Here is a 20,852-nt window from a genome sequence, read left to right as displayed (position 1 = left end):
TTTAGCCAGTGGAGTTAGGAAGTCTGGAATGCTGAAGAAGAGTTAATTTGATGAAGTAATGAAGGGGTGAGAGATTAAAGAGAATTAAAGGTAGAGAGAAAAAAACAGCTCACGGGGCTGTGCTGTTTTGATAACACGTAGAATTAATTATTGGAGTAGGAAATATGCAGGAGAGATTGGTATGAAATGAGATTGAAAAGTAAACGGAGCTGATGATAAAAGGTCCTATATGCAGTGTTAAATAGCATGTTATTTATTCTTTAAAGGATGTAGAGTGTGTAAATTAGGATGTTGTTTAGCCTGTAGTTAATTAATCAAAGAGAGACATGTTATTCTCCTTTAACAAACAGTTTGAAGGTAGGATTGTATAGCAGCAATAAGATAATAGCTGTGTTTCAGGATGCTTTTCTATACTTTTTACTCTTAGCCTATGATATTTGTCTTTGTGTTTTTATTATCTCATGGCTATAAGAGGTCTGCTCCAGACCAAGCCTAATGTTTATATTCCAGACAGGTAGTAGAAAGGAAGAAGGGGTAAAGAACTTTCCTAGAGGGCTGGGGCTGTAGCTCAGTGGCAGAGAGCTTGCCTAGAATGCGTGAGGCATTGGGTTCAATCCTCAGTACCACATAAAAATAAACAAATAAAATAAAGGCATTCTGTACAAAAAAAAAAAAAGAAAAGAAAATAACTTTCCTAGAAGCCCTCAGCTTATGTCTCTTGTTAGAATTATCTCACATGGTGACTTAGAGCTGGTGACTTAGGGGAGTCTGGATACATTGTCACTCTCGTATCATATAAGAGATCCATGGAATATGTTCTCTATTAAAAGTGTATAAGATCAAAAACCAAAGGTCAAATGTTTTATCTGGTATATGGTTGCTGATCCATGATTTGGGGTGGTGGGGGGCTAGGAAAGAATGGAGAAACTTTGGATTAGGCAGAGGTCATGGGGGCAGGGGTGTAGGGGTGGGAAGGATAGTGGAATGAGGTGGATATTATTTCCATATGCACATGTATGATTGTGTGAATGGTGTGACTCTGCATCCTGTACAGCCAGAGAAATGAGAAGTTGTGTTCCATCTGTGTACAATGAGTTGAAATGCTATCATGTAATGTATAACTAATTAGAACAAATAAAAAAATGAACAAGATCTATACAGATTGTCTCCAATTGACTATGGTTTGAATTAACAATTTTTCAACTTTACATTGGTACAAGACCAATCAGTACTTTGAATTTTGATCTTCCTGGGCTAGTGATATGCAGTACACTGATTCTGGCCCAAGTTAACAGTAGATTCTGAGCTACACTTCCTAGTCAGCCATATGGCCACAAGGGGAAACAGCTGATACTCTTTCAGTGTATTAGTTTATTGTGTTGTTAAACTCGTTCATCTTATTTGTTAAATTTTGCTTTTCTTTAGAGTAGTCTTTATATTTAGGTTATGTTAAATATTGTTCATTAAGCCTGTATAACTTGAAATTTAAGTAGTAATAAAAAATATATTCCCCAGATCAAAGCATGTAATTAAAAAGTATTTCTAAATCTTGCTGTTAATTTTGTAACTTGAGGAGGATGTAGAAAAGGAAAGACTGAGTGTAGAATAGTGCTGGGTCAGTAAGGTATGCTTACTAATCACCTGGTGCTATTATTATTTTATTATTGTTAAAAATTCAGCAACTAGTAGTATACTTTATTTTTTAATTTTTATTTTGGTGGTGCTGGGGATCAAATCCAGGGTCTTGTGCGTGCTGTACGTGCACTCTATCACTAAGCTATATCCCTAGCTCCTAGTGCTATAGTTTGGAGATTTTAGGTGTCAAATATTTTACCTATTGTATATCTTTTTCGCTAATCTTTGTACATTTTGGAATTTGTCAACTCTTGTTCAGATTTTAATAATAGTATCTTATTTGTTCACTGTGCCTTTCAGTTTGCCTCCTCCAACCCATTTTCTTCCTGAACTTGGAGTGATCATTTTAAAATACAGATCGAGTTAAGCCATTGCTCTTCGTTGCCTGGATAAATTCATTTTTCTGAGGATGGCATACAAGTTGGTTCTGTTCTTAGTGCTTTATGCTTTCAGTCTCTTGCCTAAATTTCTCTCTTTTTTAATATTTATTTTTTTTAGTTACAGATGGACACAATATTTTATTTTTATGTTGTGCTGAGGATTGAACCCAGTGTTTCACGCATGGTAGGCGAGCACTCTACCTCTGAGCCACAACCTCAGTCCCCTAAGTTTCTCTTTTAAGCCCTATTTTACTTGTATTTTTCATCTTTTCACTCCTATGTTTCTTGAAGTTCATGAATCTTGGATCCTGCCACAAAGTGGTTAGCAAGTACTTGTAGTTCCTGTCTGAGCAACTCAAGCAGTCTTCACATTTGAGGTTCAATAGTCAAAATTTTAATCATCCCAGAAAGAATTTCTAATTCCTGGTGGGCTAATGGCATCATCATATATTTAGGTTTTTATTTATTTTTAGATATAGTACTGAGGATTGAACCCAGGGTCTTGCACAGGCTTGGCAAGTGCTGTACTATTGAGTTACATCTCTAGTTCTTTTAAAAAGTGGTCTCCCCTTGTGGCAACCAGAACTAGGTGTCTGGTCTAGAACTTCTGGTCCGTCTAGTTAGTTTTTCAACAGCAAAACTGAAAATTATCTTGATTCCTTTTTTTTTATTTGGATGGTAATGATGACTTATAGTCCTTCTGAAAAGTCTTCAGTATCTTTTTTCTTCTCTTCTTTAAGAGAATTATATTTTAATTTCTTAGCATCCATTACAGTACCTAGTACTATACGTATGGATATGGTATATATGAGCAGTATAGGGAATAGCATTATAGATTGAAGGGAGGGAAATCAGGTCCTTGTTCTTATTGTACATTTAAAAATTTTTTTCTTTAAATATGTGTTAGTGCTTTCTTGATTTATGTGATTGTTATTTGAATTTCTTTAAAATTTTTTATTTATATATGACAGCAGAATGCATTACAATTCTTATTACACATATAGAGCACAATTTTTCATATCTCTGGTTGTATACATAGTATATTCACACCAATTCATGTCTCCATACCTGTACTTTGGATAATAATGATCATCACATTCCACCATCATTAATAACCACATACCCCCTCCCTTCCCTCAACCCCTCTGCCCTATCTAGAGTTCGTCTATTCCTCCCATGCTCTCTCTCCTTATCTCACTGTGAGATATTAGCCTCCTTATATCAAAGAAAACATTTGGCATTTGGTTTTTTGGGATTGGCTAACTTCACTTAGCATTATCTTCTTTAACTCCATCTATTTACCTGCAAATGGCCATGATTTTATTCTCTTTTATTGCTGAGTAATATTCCATTGTGTATATATGCCACATTTTTTTATCCATTCATCTATTGAAGGGTGTCTAGGTTGGTTCCACAGTTTAGCTATTGTGAATTGTGCTGCTGTAAACATTGATGTGGCTGTGTCCCTGTAGTATGATGTTTTTAAGTCCTTTGAGTATAGACCAAGGAGACGGATAGCTGGGTCAAATGGTGGTTCCATTCCCAATTTTCCAAGAAATCTCCACACTGCTATCCATATTGACTGTACCAACTTGCAGTCCCACCAGCAGTGTATGAATGTACCTTTTCCCCCACATCCTTGCCAACACTTATTGTTGTTTGTCTTCATAATAGCTGCCATTCTGACTGGAGTGAGATAAAATCTTAGAGTGGTTTTGATTTGCATTTCTCTAATTGCTAGTGATGGATGAACATTTTTTCATGTATTTGTTGATTGATTGTATATCATTTTCTGAGATGTTTGTTGAGGTCCTTGGCCCATTTATTGATTGGGTTATTTGTTTTTTTGGTGTTTAGCTTTTTTCTTTATATACCCTAGAGATTAATGCTCTTTCTGATGTGTGAGGGGTAAAGATTTGCTTCCAAGATGTAGGTTCTCTATTCACCTCACAGATTGTTTCTTTTGCTGAGAAGAAACTTTTTAGTTTGAGTGAATCCCATTTATTGATTCTTGATTTTAATTCTTGCACCACACGAGTCTTATTAAGGAAGTTGGGACCTAATCCCACATGATGAAAATTAGCACCTACTCTTTCTTCTATTGGACACAGGGTCTTTGGTTTAATTCCTAGGTCCTTGATCCATTTTGAGTTGAGTTTTGTCCATGGTGAGAGATAGGGGTTTAATTTCATTTTGTTGCATATGGATTTCCAGATTTCCCAACACCATTTGTTGAAGAGGCTATCTTTTCTCCAGTACATGTTTTTGGCACTCAGTCTAATATAAGAAAATTTTAGTTTTGTGGGTTAATCTCTGTGTCCTCTATTCTGTACCATTGGTACAGTCTGTTTTGGTGCAAATACCATGCTGTTTTTGTTACTATTGCTTTATAGTATAGTTTGAGATAAGGTATAGTGATGCCACCTGCTTCACTCTTCCTGCTAAGGATTACTTTAGCTATTCTGGGTCTTTTATTTTTCCAGATGAATTTCATGATTGCTTTTTCTATTTCTATGAGGAATGTTGTTGGAATTTTGATCAGAATTGTGTTAGATCTGTATAGTGCTTTTGGAAGTATGGTCATTTTGATAATATTAATTCTGCCTATCCAAGAGCAAGCATCTTCTAAGGTCTTCTTTGATTTCTTTCTTTAGGGTTCTGCAATTTTCATTATATAGATCGTTCAACTCTTTCATTAAGTTGATTACTAAGTATTTTATTTTTTTTTGAGGCTATTGAAAATGGGGTAGTTTTCCTCATTTCCCTTTCTGAGGATTTGTCACTGATATACAGAAATGCCTTTGATTTATGGGTGTTGACTTTATATCCTGATACTTTGCTGAATTCATTTAATAGTTCTAGAAGCTTCTGGTGGAAATTTTAGGGTCTTTTAGGTAGAGAATCATATCAGCAAATATTGCCAATTTGAGTTCTTCTTTTCCTATGTGTATCCCTTTAATTTCTTACATCTGTATATTTGGTCTGGCTGGTGTTTCAAGAACTATGTTAAATAGAAGTGGTAAAAGAGGGCATCCCTGTCTTGTTTCAGTTTTTAGAGGGAATGCCTTCAATTTTTCTCCATTTAGAATGATGTTTGCATAGGGTTTAGCATAGATAGCCTTTATGATATTGAGATATGTTCCTGTTATCCCTAGTTTTTCTAGTGTTTTGAACATAAAGGGTGCTGTATTTTGTCAAATGCTTTTTCTGCATCTATTGAGATGATCATATGATTCTTTAAGTCTGTTGATGTGATGAATTACGTTTATTGATTTCCATATATTGAACTAACCTTGACTCCCTCGGATGAATCCCACTTGATTGTGGTGCACGATCTTTTGGATATATTTTTGTATTTGATTTGCCAGAATTTTATTGAGAATTTTTGCACCTATGTTCATTAGAGATATTGGTTTGAAGTTTTCTTTTTTTTGATGTGTCTTTTTCTGGTTTTGGAATAGATATTGGCCTCACAGAATGAGTTTGGAAGTGCTGCCTCTTTTTCTATTTCCTGAAATAAATTGGAGAGTATTGGTATTAGTTCTTCTTTAACGGTTGTAGAACTTGGCTGTGTATCTGTCCCGTCCTGGGCTTTTCTTGTTTGGTAGACTTTTGATGGCGTCTGCTATTTTGTCACTTGAAATTGGTTTGTTTAAATTGTGTATACCATCCTGATTCCATTTGGGCAAATCATATGACTCTAGAAGTTTGTCGATGCCTTCGATATTTTATATTTTTTGGAGTACAAGTTTTCAAAATAATTTCTAATTATCTTCTGTATTTCTGTAGTATCTGTTGTGATATTTCCTTTTTTAATCACATATGTTAGTGATTTGAGTTTTCTCTCTCCTTCTACTCGTAAGCATGGCTAAGGTCTGTCAATTTTATTTATTTTTTCAAAGAACCAACTTTTTGTTCTGTCAATTTTTTTAATTGTTTCTTTTGTTTCAGTTTCATTGATTTCAGCTTTAATTATTTCCTGTCTTCTGCTGCTTTTGGTATTGATTTGTTCTTCTTTTTTAGGGCTTTGAGATGTAGTGTTAAGTCATTTATTTGTTGATTTTTTTTCTTCTTTTAAGGAATGAACTCCATGCAATGAACTTTCCTCTTTTAATGCTTTCATAGTTTCCCAGAGATTTTGATATGTTATATCAGTGTATCATTCACTTATAAATTTTTTTTAATCTCCCCCTTGATGTCTTCTGTAACCCATTGTTCATTCAGTAGTGTATTATTTAGACTCCAGGTGTTAGGGTGAATTTTATTTATTATTTTGCCATTGATTTCTAATTTCATTCCATTATGCTCTGACAGAATGAAGGATAGTATCTCTACTTTTTTATATTTGCTAAGAGTTGCTTTGTGGCATGGCATGCTATTTTAGAGAGGATCCATGTGCTGCTGAAAAGAAAGTATATTCTTTCATTGAAGGATGGAATATTCTATCTTTGTCAGTTAAATCTAAGTTATTGATTGTATAATTGAGTTCTTTAGTTTCTTTGTAGGCTTTTTTAAAAATATTTTTTTAGTTGTAGTTGGACACAATAACTTTACTTATTTTTATGTTGTGCTGAGGATCGAACCCAGTGTCTCACACATGCGAGGAGGGTGTTCTACTACAAATAGAAGAGTGGTTTGCTTCTGGTGTCCTACAACCCTACCTCCTAGCCCTAGCCCTAGCCCTCTTTGTTCAGCTTTTGTTTGGAGGATCTCTCTAGTGATGAAAGAGGTGTGTTAAAGTCACGTCAAATTATTGTGTTGTGGTCTATTTGACTCTTGAACTTGAGAAGAGTTTGTTTCATGAACATAGCTGCTCCATTGTTTGGGGCATATATATTTATATTTATAATTGTTCAGTCTTGTTGGTGTATGCTTCCCTTGAGCAGTATGTAGTGTCCTTCTTTATCCTTTTTGATTGACTTTAGTTTGAAGTCTATTTTATTTGATATGAGGAAACCTGTGCTTGCTTCCACAGTCCATGTGAGTGGTATGATTTTTCCCAACCCTTCACATTCAGTCTGTGAATGTCTTTTTCTATGAGATGAATCTCTTGGAGGCAGCATATTGTTGGGTCTTTTTTTTGATCCAGTCTGCTAGTCTGTGTTTTTTGATTGGTGAGTTTAGGCCATAACATTCAGAGTTATTATGGAGACATGATTTGTATTCGTAGCCATTCTTGCTTATTTTTGGTGTTTAATGTGACTTGGTTTCCCCTCTGATTAGATTTTCCTTTAATGTAATCCCTCCCTCTGCTGATTTTCATGATTGTTTTTCATTTTCTCTCTTGGGATATTTTGCTGAGGATGTTCTGTGGTGCACGTTTTCTAGCTGTAAATTCTTTTAAATTTTGTTTATCATGGAAGGTTTTTATTTCATCATCAAATCTAAAGCTTTGTTTTGCTGGGTATAAGATTCTTGGTTGGCATCCATTTTCTTTCAGAGCTTGGTGTATGTTGTCCCACGCTTTGAGGGTCTGGGTTGAAAAATCTGCTGAGATACGAATTGTTCTCCCCATATATGTGATCTGATTCCTCTTTCTTGCAGCTTTTAAGATTCTATCCTTATTCTGTATGCTAGGCATTTTCAATATAATGTGCCTTGGTGGAGATCTGTTGTAATTTTGTACATTTGGTGTCCTCTTGTTTTGGTTTTCCAATTTGTTCTTCATGCTTGTGAAATTTTCTTGATATTATCTCATTGAAGGGATTGTACATTCCTTTGGTTTGAAACTCTGTGCCCTCCTCTATCCCAATGACTCTTAGACTTGGTCTTTTGATGCTGTCCCATATTTCTTGAATGTTCTGTTCATGGTTTCTAACTTTCTTCACTGTGTGATCAACTTTATTTTCCAGATTGTATACTTTGTCTTCATTATCTGACCTTCTTTCTTCCAAGTGATCTAGTCTGTTGGTTATGCTTTCTATTGAGTTTTTTATTTGATTTATTGTATCCTTTATTTCAAGGATTTCTGACTGTTTTTTTTTTAGAGTCTCTATCTGTCTCTTGAATTAATCTTTTGCTGTCTGTATTTGCTCTCTTATTTCATTGTTGGAGTGATTAATTTTTGCTTGTATTTGCTCATTTTTGTCATTCTTTAATTCACAGATCATTTTAATTATGAATCTTGTGAACTCCTTCTCTGACATTTCATCAACTACTCTGTCCATGGATTCTGTTATTATTGTGTCCTGGTTTGTTTGGGGCACCTTCCTCCCTTGTTTTTTCATGTTGTTTATGTGTCTTCCTTTCTTGCAGTGTGGATCTGAGATATTACAGTTTCCACCCTATATTCTTATAGTACCTGTGCAGATTGGATGTACCTCACCTTGATGTTGGGCTTCCAGACCCTGCTGGTGTCCCTCAGTGAATGCTACTGCATCCTGGATCTGGGACCTGCATAAGTTGGAGGCGGTGAATGTGGGCTGCTGGGCTTGAACTCCCATGGTAGTCTGCTGGTGGGAAGGGGCGGTCCTGTGCCAAAGGCTAGACTCTGGGGGTGTCTGCCCTGCTGGGGGAGGGGTTAGCCAGGCCTCCTTTGAGCCTGGATCCCGCGTGGGCTGGTGTGGGTGGATTTCCATTTAAAACTTTTTAATGGTAAGAAAAGAATACAAGGGAAAGAAAATGTGAATAGAATTTTGGTGTTATTCTACCACTTTATTGCAGAATGCCTTGTACATAGTGGGTACTTCTCAAATATTTGTTGAATGGATAAATGATGAGACAAAAATTGATAGAAATGATTCCTGCTTTTAGATTCACTCTCAAATTTGTATTGAAAATATGAAATTGTGAGGAATCAAAAGATTATTTAAAAGATCCTAAATACTGAAAGGGAAAAAATAAAAATCAAGTAGAAAATGATAAGTATAAGCATTATGTGTTAGCTACTAATTTCTAGCATTAATGTAGATTTTGAAATTTGAAAATTCCCACATAAAACACTAAAATTTTGGTTAGAGAAAATGTGATATGAATTTTTGGAGTTTAAATATTTTATTCTTTTTTTAAAGAGAGAGAGAGAGAGAGAGAGAGAGAGAGAGAATGAATATGAGAATTTTAATATTTATTTTTTTTAAGTTTTCGGTGGACACAACATCTTTGTTTGTATGTGGTGCTGAGGATCGAACCCAGGCTGCACGCATGCCAGGCGAGCACGCTACCGCTTAGCCACATCCCCAGCCCCTAAATATTTTATTCTATTTAGCTTTTGGACATTTAGCAGATGATCTTTCTTTCTACACTCTAAGAAGACCATAGAGAGTGTTTTAATTTTTGTTCATTTGAGTGAATATTAAATATTTCAGAATACTGTATGTATTTTGGGCACAATTATTTGAGGAAGCCCACTTGCTTTATTTATTGCTGAATCTTCAATGTCTAGTCCAGTGCCTGATACAGAGTAGGCACTGAATAAATATTTGTTGAGTGTATAAGTCATAGAATGTTAATTCTATACTAAACCTGTGTAAGTTAGTTAGTTTAGTGTTTTCTAAATTGTACTATATTCTAAAGAGGTACTTTTAGGGGTCTTTACTTTAAACAGTGACTAATTGAGCAGAACAAGAAATGTTGTCATATGCTCTTCTCCATTATATATATTGGTGCTCATTCTTAAATTCTGAGCAAAGGGTTCTGGTGTTAAAGCATATATAAAAACTTTTTCACAGGTACAGAAAAAGAGACTTAGAGGTTTTCCATGAATTGCTAAAGATCGTGTAGCTAGTTAATGATGAGATGAGAACCTACATTTACTGATTTCTAGGCCAGTGCTGAAGAAAACAATATCTATGAAACTATCCCAACAGTTCAAGGTGGTGCACTCCCCAGGCATCTTAGTGGTGGAGGCAGGAGCTGGGCAGCAACACTCCTGAATACTGTGTTTGGTTATTTGGGTACAAAATAAACAAATTGATATAGTCCCTTGCTTTCTGGTAACTATACTGCAGAGAAGGAGCCTCTGCTATCTATATGAAGAGAAATATGTTATGAATCAGGGCACACATTTATTTACTTATTTACTCATTTAACTAATATATCTGAATATCTGCTTCAAAATATAGCCCTTGTGTGCTGCTCATAGGGAATATAAGGATAAATGTCTTAGGTATCAGAGTGACTTTCAGTCAGATGAAAGAGATGATGGGGCTGAGGTTGTGGTTCAGTTGTAGAGTTCTAGCTTAGCACGCATGAGGCCCTGGGTTCGATTCTCAGAACCACATAAAAATACATAAAATAGAGATATTGTGTCCAACTAAATTAAAAAATAAATATTAAAAAAAGAGACTGGTGAATGAGCAGGCTGTTTCAGTATAGTCTTGTAACAGCTTTGAGGAGGTAAGTATGGGGAATTATATACTGTTGGGAAATCAGGGAAAGCTTTCCTGGGGAGTTCATATCCATGCTGAGTCCTAAAGCATGAGTTACATAGGCTGGGCAAGAAGGGGAGGTGAACTATGTGGTGGGAATAGATCATTTCCAGCTGCCTGCTCAATGTCACTGGTTTCTTTGAGTAGCTGCTCTCTCGTCTATTCTGTTTATTCATGGGTAAGATTCCATTTGAGCACTGTTTCTGAGGCTCTATCCCCCCCCACCAAAAGTTTGAAAACTACCATTTGGAGGATTAGTGATGAACTTTGGCAGTTTGCACTAGTTCATGTGTATGTTTAATTCAGTTTTGGGTGGGCCAAGAAAAAAATTGCCATGATTGAGATTTATATTGGAAGCAATTCAGTTTTTATAAGAGAATATTCACATCGTTTTTATAAAAAGCACTGTATTACTCCTATTAAGTTGTAGAACATTATGCTATCAAGATCCTAGTATAGGAGGTGGGGAGGTAGCTCAGTGGTAGAGCACTTGCCTAACTTACATGAGGCCTTGGGTTCCATCCACAGCAGTGAGAATAAACAAAAAGATTGTAGTAGGATGTTGGTGAACATTATGTAATGAAAACAACCATTTTTTAGTGTTTTCATTTTCACATGCTCCTATCAGGAAGAATTTAAAAATAATCCTTTAGTAGTAAACACATGGTTTTTTCAATTCTGATGAAATTCAACTTAATATTTAAAAAATCACCAGTTAAGAAGTAAAAATGAGCATCTGAATTTCTTTCACTTAATAAGAATGTTAACTCTTAATTATCTCCATTAACCTATTTGGATTTGTATTTTTTAGCAAAGAAGAGCAAAAATCAGCATATATCATTAATTCACTTGTATACTTTCTAAATCAGTACATGAGTGCCATATGCTTTTTAAATTTATTTTTCTTTGTTCATTATGATTATACATAATAGTAGATTTCATTATGCCATATTTATATATGCACATATCAAAATCAATCTCATTTCCCATTGCTTTTCCTTTCCCTCCTTCTGTCTACTTGCTCTACTCATCTCCCTTCTGTGATTATCATCATTATTTTAATTAGTGCATTATAATTATATGTATAATGTGAATTCATTGTGTACATTTGCATGGCCATAATGTAATATGTTAGATTTTGTTCCCAGTATTTACCCATTTTCTCCTCTCTTCCTTCCCTCAAAATCTCAGCTCTGTTCTATTCATCTGATGTTTTAGAGTATATATACATTGTGGAATGACTAAATCTAGCTAATTAACATATGCAACCTCTCATATAGTTATCGTTTTTGTGGTGAGAACTCTTAACATCTGCTTTCAACCCTTTTTTAGATTATAATATTGTTAATATTGTTATTAACTGTAGTCACCATGTTGTACAGTAGATATCTTGACCTAATCTTTCTTTGCAAATAAAATTTTGTATCACTTGGGCATCTTCTTTACCCTCTCTCCTAATCAACTACCCCAGCTCCTAGTAATCACACTCTAGTTCTGTGAAATCACCTTTTTTAAAATAAAGATTCTGTATATAGTAAGATCATATGGTATTTGTCTTTCTGGGCCTGGCTTATTTCAGTTAAATGATATCCCACAGGTTCATTTATGTTGTCACAAATGGCAGGACTTTGTTTTAACAGTATTCCGTTATGTATGTATGCCAAATTCTCTTTATTCATTCATCTATTGCTGTACATTGAGGTTGATTCTCTATCTTGCCTATAGAATGGTTCAATCCATATAACTAATAGCATGGGTAGTGATTTTATAAGGTACAAATAAATTGTTTTCTTCTTCTTCTTTTTTTTTTTTTTTTTTTTTTTTTTTTGCAGTTCTGGCTTTGAGGATTGAACTCAGGGCCTTGAATATTCTAGGCAGGTACTCTCCCACTGACTATATCCTCAGCCCTGTAAGGTACAAATGGATAAGAAGAGTTTGTAGTTTGTTTCATATTTTTTCTCACTTCTCTTTATTTATTTTTAAATTTTTTATTGTTGGTTGTTCAAAACATTACAAATTTCTTGACATATCATATTCCACACTTTGATTCAAGTGGGTTATGAACTCCCACCTTCACCCCATACACAGATTGCAGAATCACATCAGTTACACATCCATTGATTTACATATTGCCATACTAGTGTCTGTTGTGCTCCGCTGCCTTTCCCATCCTCCACCCTCCCCCCTCCCCACCTCTCCCCTCCCCTCCCCTCCTCTCTCTCTACCCCGTCCAATGTATAACCCTGAGGGTCTCCTTCCATTTCCATGCAATTTCCCTTCTCTCTCCCTTTCCCTCCCACCTCTCATCCCTGTTAAATGTTAATCTTCTTCTCCTGCTCTTCGTCCCTACTCTGATCTTAGTTACTCTCCTTATATCAAAGAAGACATTTGGCATTTGTTTTTTAGGGATTGGCTAGCTTCACTTAGCATAATCTGCTCTAATGCCATCCATTTCCCTGTAAATTCTATGATTTTGTCATTTTTTAATGCAGAGTAATACTCCATTGTGTATAAATGCCACATTTTTTTTTATCCATTCGTCTATTGAAGGGCATCTAGGTTGGTTCCACAGTCTTGCTATTGTGAACTGTGCTGCTATGAACATCGATGTAGCAGTGTCCCTGTAGCATGCTCTTTTTAGGTCTTTAGGGAATAGACCAAGAAGGGGAATAGCTGGGTCAAATGGTGGCTCCATTCCCAGCTTTCCAAGAAATCTCCATACTGCTTTCCAAATTGGCTGCACCAATCTGCAGTCCCACCAGCAATGTACAAGTGTACCCTTTTCCCCACATCCTCGCCAGCACTTGTTGTTGTCTGACTTCATAATGGCTGCCAATCTTACTGGAGTGAGATGGTATCTTAGGGTGGTTTTGATTTGCATTTCTCTGACTGCTAGAGATGGTGAGCATTTTTTCATGTACTTGTTGATTGACTGTATGTCCTCCTCTGAGAAGTGTCTGTTCAGGTCCTTGGCCCATTTGTTGATTGGGTTGTTTGTTCTCTTATTGTCTAATTTTTTGAGTTCTTTGTATACTCTGGATATTAGGGCTCTATCTGAAGTGTGAGGAGTAAAGATTTGTTCCCAGGGTGTAGGCTCCCTATTTACCTCTCTTATTGTTTCTTTTGATGAGAAAAAACTTTTTAGTTTGAGTAAGTCCCATTTGTTGATTCTAGTTATTAACTTTTGTGCTATGGGTGTCCTATTGAGGAATTTGGAGCCCGACCCCACCGACTGTAGATCGTAGCCAACTTTTTCTTCTATCAGACGGCGTGTCTCTGATTTGATATCAAGCTCCTTGATCCATTTTGAATTCACTTTTGTGCATGGCGAGAGAAAGGGATTCAGTTTCATTTTGTTGCATATGGATTTCCAGTTTTCCCAGCACCATTTGTTGAAGATGCTATCGTTCCTCCATTGCATGCTTTTAGCCCCTTTTATCAAATATAAGATAGTTGTAGTTTTGTGGATTGGTTTCTGTGTCCTCTATTCTGTACCATTGGTCCACCCGCCTGTTTTGGTACCAGTACCATGCTGTTTTTGTTACTATTGCTCTGTAGTATAGTTTGAAGTCTGGTATCGCTATACTGCCTGATTCACACTTCCTGCTTAGCATTGTTTTTGCTATTCTGGGTCTTTTATTTTTCCATATGAATTTCATGATTGCTTTCTCTGTTTCTACAAGAAATGCCGTTGGGATTTTGATTGGCATTGCATTAAACCTATAGAGAACTTTTGGTAATATCGCCATTTTGATGATGTTAGTTCTGCCTATCCATGAACAGGGTATATTTTTCCATCTTCTAAGATCTTCTTCTATTTCTCTCTTTAGGGTTCTGTAGTTTTCATTGTATAAGTCTTTTACCTCTTTTGTTAGGTTGATTCCCAAGTATTTTATTTTTTTTGAAGATATTGTGAATGGAGTGGTTGTCCTCATTTCCATTTCAGAGGATTTGTCGCTGATATACAGGAATGCCTTTGATTTATGCGTGTTGATTTTATATCCTGCCACTTTGCTGAATTCATTTATTAGCTCTAATAGTTTCTTTGTTCTCACTTCTCTTTATAATGCTTCTTTTTGAGTTGTGATGTACAGGAAGTCTGTTAGGATAAATAGTATAGGAAACCAATAAAGGAGTGGAAAGGTTGTGATGATTAGGTATGATATGGGAAGAAAAAGAAGGTAAGATATTTCATTTCATAAATTCCTATAGTGGTTCCTCATTGCCTGAACTGCCTTTTCTTCTTTGTTACTAAGTCTCCCCAGTTTTCTTCCTAGCATCTGCTACTAGGCCATTTGTGTTGTTCAGTGAATCCTTGTTTAATAATTTAAAAAATGATACATGAATGAATTTGAATGATTTTCGAATGCATTACATCTGTGTCAGTAGAAATAGATTTGGGTTAGAATTCTCATGTTTTGAACTCTCTGAGCCTATAATAGTATGTGTGCTACTTTCAATTTTTTTTTTAAAAGGGCAGCTTTGAAATTTAATGAATATTCTGTGTGCAACTGAAGAGACACAGTGGCTAAAGCACAGAAGAAAATTTGTTTACTGATTCTCAGCTCCCTGTCTATATCATTACCAGTTGTATGGAATGTATCTTGAAAATATCTTTTGGTTTTCTTTTCTTTGCTGTTTCTATTACACTCACTCTAATCCAATCTACCACTTTCCCTTTTAAAACATGTTTTGCTTAGTGCAGTGGTACGTGACAGTAATCCTAGTCAGTGACTTGGGAGCCTGAGGCAGGAGGATCATAAAGTTTGAGCCCAACCTTGTCAATTTAGCAAGACCCACTTTCAAAATAAAACAATAAAAAGGGTTGATAGTGATAGAGCTCAGTGATAGAGCCTTTCTGGGTTCAGTCTCGTAGTACCCTCCCCTCTCCCCAAATGTGTTATTGTTATTTAATTATGAAAAGACTAACAGATTAATAGATGATTGCCATGGGAAAAAAGTTAAAAAGATATAGTAATAACAAAAATAAAGATATATTGTTAGAGGCATAGATCCCAAAAAAGGAAGCAGCCATGTCACTAGGGGCAATACAGTGAAACATATCTGTCTGTCACGAGACAGAGCAAGTGAAGGGAGAACATGGGCTAGAGTTTTTATTGGGGTCTCTCTGGGAAAGAATAGGAGAGACAGGATTCAACAGTGTTCACAAAAGATTGGCTAGTTGGAATAATTTTATTGAACTCTGTGGCCTAGGTTGCTCTCCCTAGTCTTTTGGTACTATCCCTGGGGTGATTAGGGCAGGGCAATAGTGAATCTGGTGTGAAATTATGAGAGTTGGATGTATAGGCTATAGATAGAATGATTAGTTTTTCACACGAGGGGCATGCTCATAGTCAATTCCTTTGTTAATTTTAGGAATTAGCTAATCCTGAAGGGGGCAGTTCCTCCAGTTTCATCAAGGTCCCAAGTTTCAAAGAATTAAAATATCTAACTTGCCCAGAAGCTAAAGAACTCTTAAAGGTGAAAATTAGATTATGTTATGCTTTTGCTTAAATTTCTTCAGTTTACTATTGTAGAACAAAGCTCAGCCATACCTTGGTTTTGAGACCTTTCATGATCTGGCATCTGCCTGCATCAACTTTATGCCATTATGTTCTACTTTATTGTGCACTGACTTTATCTATGCATATTGATCTCCTTTCAAGTTTTCAAATGTGTTTTGTTCTTTTTTAGACATTTTGCATAGGCATGTCTTGGCGCTTACATGCTCTGACAACTTTTAGTCAACCATTGTATCCTAGCTTAAATATCATTCTATGGAGAAGGATTCAGTAAGGTCCCATCTGTTAATTTTTTGATAATTTCTTTGTTAATTTATTCATTGCTTCTTTAGTTTGTACATATGAAAAGGAAGGTATTGAAGTTAAAATGGATTGCAAGAATACTGTCACCTAAGATGTTGTGGAACATCTTATTTTTCTGGGGAAAGTAATTGCAAGATATAGTAAATGCTTTAAAATAAAAAGGATGTTGATGTAGAAAATATCAGATGATGACCAATAAGTAATACTATAGATTTTTTTGTGAAGTCTAGGGTTCAAGCATTTTCTTCTTTACCTAATCTGTGGATTTTGGAATTCACAAAATCTCAATGGATGGGAGAACATTTTATTGTTATAGCCTATCCATATCTACTTTCAAAGTTTATTCATATACTTGAGTGCTTTGCAAGTCAGGGTCTACCATTTAAAATGAATATATTGCATTCCTTTGTATAAACTGGAACAATTTTATTTGCAGAAATGGTGAATGCAAAATAAAGTCATAGCCAGTTATTTTCATAGCATCTCTCCTACTGTTCTTACCATGGTTAATAATTTTTATTCATTTATGGATTGCTTTGCTAATACTGTATTTCATGCTGGTGTATTCTGTGTAAGGGTCAGAATTATGTCTGGTTCACCTGTACATACCAGCTATCTGGTATAATGCCTGGTCTAAGAACAGAGTGAATGTTGAGGGAATGATAGAAAGTATATTAAGGTTTGTGTTCTTGATATGACTGTTTAGTTCTACTTGCTTATATGCTTTTTCTGGGTTAAAATTATTTTATGATATAGAGTAGTTGAAACTTGATTTATCTACCTGATTGTTTATTAGTATGGGCCACAAATTATTTTTTTTGAAGATACTTTTATCTTTTCCTAAAATGTTCTTTTTATTTAATTCTAAGGGGAGATAGGGAGCTCTTTTTTCAGGTAACTGCTCAGGTTAGAATCCCTAATTTTCATAACAGCTTTCAGTTTTACTCTTATCATTGTTGACTACCTTGTGTTTATGGCAAGATAAAATACATATCTTTATGTGCTTTTCAGTGGATACAATCTTGATTTCACTATTAACACCTTTCAAAATTCTGAATGAGAAAGATTAATATTTGAAGAGTTTTTTCCTTGAAGAATACGTTGTCTTTTCTTTTGAAGTAAAGCTGTACTCTAGGTACATATCTGAGTCACCTGCAGAGGTTTGAAAAGACCTACTGAGTCGAATCTCTTAGGTATGGGACCTGATTCACAAGTAGTTCTAATTTATAGTCAATAAGAACACTATTCCCTGTAATAAGTTTCTCTGTAGGCACTCATACCTTGAAGAAGAGTATGCAAAGAAAGCACACAAGATTCCTGTGCTTTGACTTTCTGTATGCTATGAGTCTATATGTTTATTTGTGTGTAAACAAGTATTTTTGTTAAATGGTTCAAGTGAATGTTTTTAAACTCCCTTTTAAAAAATATTTATTTTTTAGTTTTAGGTGGCCACAATACCTTTATTTTATTTTTATGTGGTGCTGAGTATCAAACCCAGTGCCTCATGCATGCTAGGCGAGCACGCTACCACTTGAGCCATATCCCCAGCCCTAAACTCCTTTTTTTTTTTTTGTATTCAGGATTTAACCTGAAGCAATTCATCATTGAGTTACATTCCCAATCCTTTTTATTTTTTATTTTGAGATAGGGTCTCACTAAGTTGCTGAAAGTCTCCCTAACTTGCTGAGGCTGACCTTGAACTTGTTATCCTCCTGCCTTAGCTCCTTGCCTGGCATGAACTCATAATACATACTTTCCATTCCCAACACCTAGCACAATTGAGTATGTCTGGAAACTTTCAACATAAGACAGGGAGTAATGAGAGATATGGGTTAAGAGGTAGACTTTGAAATATTAGATATGAAATGAAGTAACTATGCCTTTCTGCTTTGGATAATGAAGAGCCGTTAAGAGTTTTTTAAATCAGGAAAGCATATATGATCAGTTTAGTTTTGTTTTAAAGAAAGGTAATCTTGGCAGTTGTGAGAAGTGTAGATTAGAATGGGAGAAAACTGACAGTGGAAAGCTAGTCTGTGTAAGAGGTAATGAGGAACAATAGAGATAAGACATGATTGAATTCTAGCCCTGTAGCCACTCTAATTCAGGCCCTTAAGCTCCAACCAACCTGAAAACCTTTGACCTTAAGACTTAGCTAAAATCATAACAGGTTCTACTGAGAAGTCTTCCCTTTATCTCTTTTGATATGGTATATTTGTGTATTCTTTTTTAAATATTTTTTTAGTTGTAGATGGACACAATACCTTTATTTTATTGATTTATTTTTATGTGGTACCAACGATTGAACCCAGTGCCTCACAAGTGCAAGGCAAATGCACTTCCACTGATCTGTAACCCCAGAACCTGTGTATTCTTTTATTATTGTAATTTTTTTGATTATTTGGTATATTTTATTGATTATTTGGTATATTTGTGTATTCTTTTTTAAATATTTTTTTAGTTGTAGATGGACACAATACCTTTATTTTATTGATTTATTTTTATGTGGTACCAACGATTGAACCCAGTGCCTCACAAGTGCAAGGCAAATGCACTTCCACTGATCTGTAACCCCAGAACCTGTGTATTCTTTTATTATTGTAATTTTTTTGATTATTTGGTTCTTGTATCTTATTACTAACAGTGATGCCTAGTTAAGTAGCTATCAGTTTTATAGTAGCTATTACCAGATAGAAGTATGTATTGAATGTTATACTCTAAACATGCCATATTTGATTTTTCCTTTCTATTTGTCTCTTTGCTCATGTTCTTTCCCTTTTCTAGAATATTCTTATTTATCTTCTCTGTCCATATTTTGGAGATTTTAACTTTTTTTTTTCATAATCCCATTCAAATAGAATCCCTTCTACAAATTTCTTTCTGATTGCTCCACCATGGTCATTTTCTCCTTAAACACTTTTTATTTTTTTCCTTATTTATATATTCTGTGATTATGGATATTCTGCCTCTTTGAGTTGGCTAACATGTTTTATGTGTTTTTTAAAAAAAATTTTTAACCTTTATTTTATTTGTTTATTTGTATGTGGTGCTGGGGATTGAACTCAGTGCCTCACACCATGGACTCTACCACCGAGCCACAACCCTGACCCTTACATTATGAGTTTATGTAGTACATACTTAAAAGTATTAGTGATGATGATCCCTTTCTAAGTATTTCAGAAAACAACTTGACAGTCTCTTTTGCACTGAAAGACTTACAGATCTTAGTTCAGAAATACTTTAAATTTGTCAATAATTTTAATTAACTTAAGCAAAAAAATTTTTTTCCAGAATTTTTGAAGGCCAAATTTTTAAAAAAATTTTTAATATTTATTTATTTTTTTTTAATTTTCGGCAGACACATCTTTATTTGTATGCGGTGCTGAGGATCGAACCCAGGCCACATGCATGCCAGGCGAGCACGCTACCAGTTGAGCCACATCCCCAGCCCAAGCCAAAATTTTTGAAAGAAAAAAATTCAAAAGTTTGGCTTCATTAAATATAGAGTACTTTAGAGTGTTAATATTTGACTGCATTGCAAAATTCTTTAGAAGATTTATATTTAAAATGTTTTAGTTAAAGAAAAATATTTTCATTTGTTCTTTATGTTAAATAGTAAATCCTTTGCCAAAATGATGCATTATTTTCCTTGGGAATCAAAACATTTGGGCCTCCTCTAGTTTGTAATCCTGTTAAATTTCATCCATGAATTAAAATTAATAATACACAGTTGATGAACTCTAGATATAGACAATTCTGTGTACAATAGAAGTTTACTTACTAAGTTTACTTATTGGAACATTATGAAATGTTGAAAATACTTGTATTGGGATTAAGAAAAATTTTTCTTTGTGAATTAATTAAATTTAATTGTACTTTTCTTTAGCCCGTATGTTGTAAAGTACTATGGCAGTTACTTTAAGAACACAGACCTGTGGATTGTTATGGAGTACTGTGGAGCTGGCTCTGTCTCAGACATAATTAGATTACGAAACAAGACAGTAAGTATTTAAAAATTGTTTGGCTAATCTCATTTCTAAAGATTCCTATTTTAGAATCTAACCAGGTGATATTTTGTTACAAAGAAAATATTAGTGTGTATAGGGGGGAAGCTTTTAAGCAGTGGAAAGGCATCTAGTAGGCGGTGTGAGAACCAGACACATACCTTTCAATGGCAGAGTTAAGATTGCATGATTACTTATTTATTACAATAATTTTTGACAAATCACTGAGTAACTTCTATGGTACTTTTCTTCTTAATTTGGAATCAGTGTATTTGTGTATTTTTTTATTGTGAGTTCCATAAATCATGGCTTGAATTATTTAAGTTTCATAATATTCATGGTTAAAGAAATAATATAGTTCTGAATTTTTAAAAATAATTGAAATAAAAATTTCTATTTATTTTTCCAAATATTGTCTAGATGTCTGAAAGTGCTAGAGTTAGGTAATTTATATTTGTTTTTATTTTTGTGAAGTCAATTTAGTGAAGTGTGTTACTGAATAAAAGCTTTTATGGTTATGTTTAATCCTAAATAGAAGAGCTGTTTACAAAATTGGTTACTTGAGGCTAGAATGCATCAGTTTATTTGGACAATTTTTGTTTTCTTTTCTTTTTGTAAAACATCAAATTGTATACTTTATTTATT

At 34.7% G+C, this 20,852-nt stretch overlaps 1 protein-coding gene across 2 annotated transcripts in view; it reads left to right on the top strand.

Moving 5' to 3' along the window:
• Stk3 (serine/threonine kinase 3) overlaps positions 1–20,852 on the top strand; it is a 370,473-nt gene that overhangs the window by 46,670 nt on the left and 302,951 nt on the right. For both annotated transcript variants that reach the window (XM_058585630.1, XM_046464887.2), the window contains exon 4: positions 20,090–20,204. In XM_058585630.1, coding sequence (XP_058441613.1) covers positions 20,090–20,204 — 115 coding nt within the window. The remainder of the gene's footprint in view (positions 1–20,089; positions 20,205–20,852) is intronic.

The sequence above is a fragment of the Marmota monax genome, unplaced genomic scaffold (genome assembly GCF_021218885.2).
Source record: "Marmota monax isolate L192 unplaced genomic scaffold, Marmota_monax_Labrador192_F-V1.1 WCK01_AAM20220418_F8-fsc00003, whole genome shotgun sequence".
In the NCBI taxonomy this organism is placed as follows: domain Eukaryota; kingdom Metazoa; phylum Chordata; class Mammalia; order Rodentia; family Sciuridae; genus Marmota; species Marmota monax.
The sequence above is the reverse complement of the archived record's forward strand: the minus strand, read 5'-3'. Positions and strand labels throughout refer to the sequence as shown.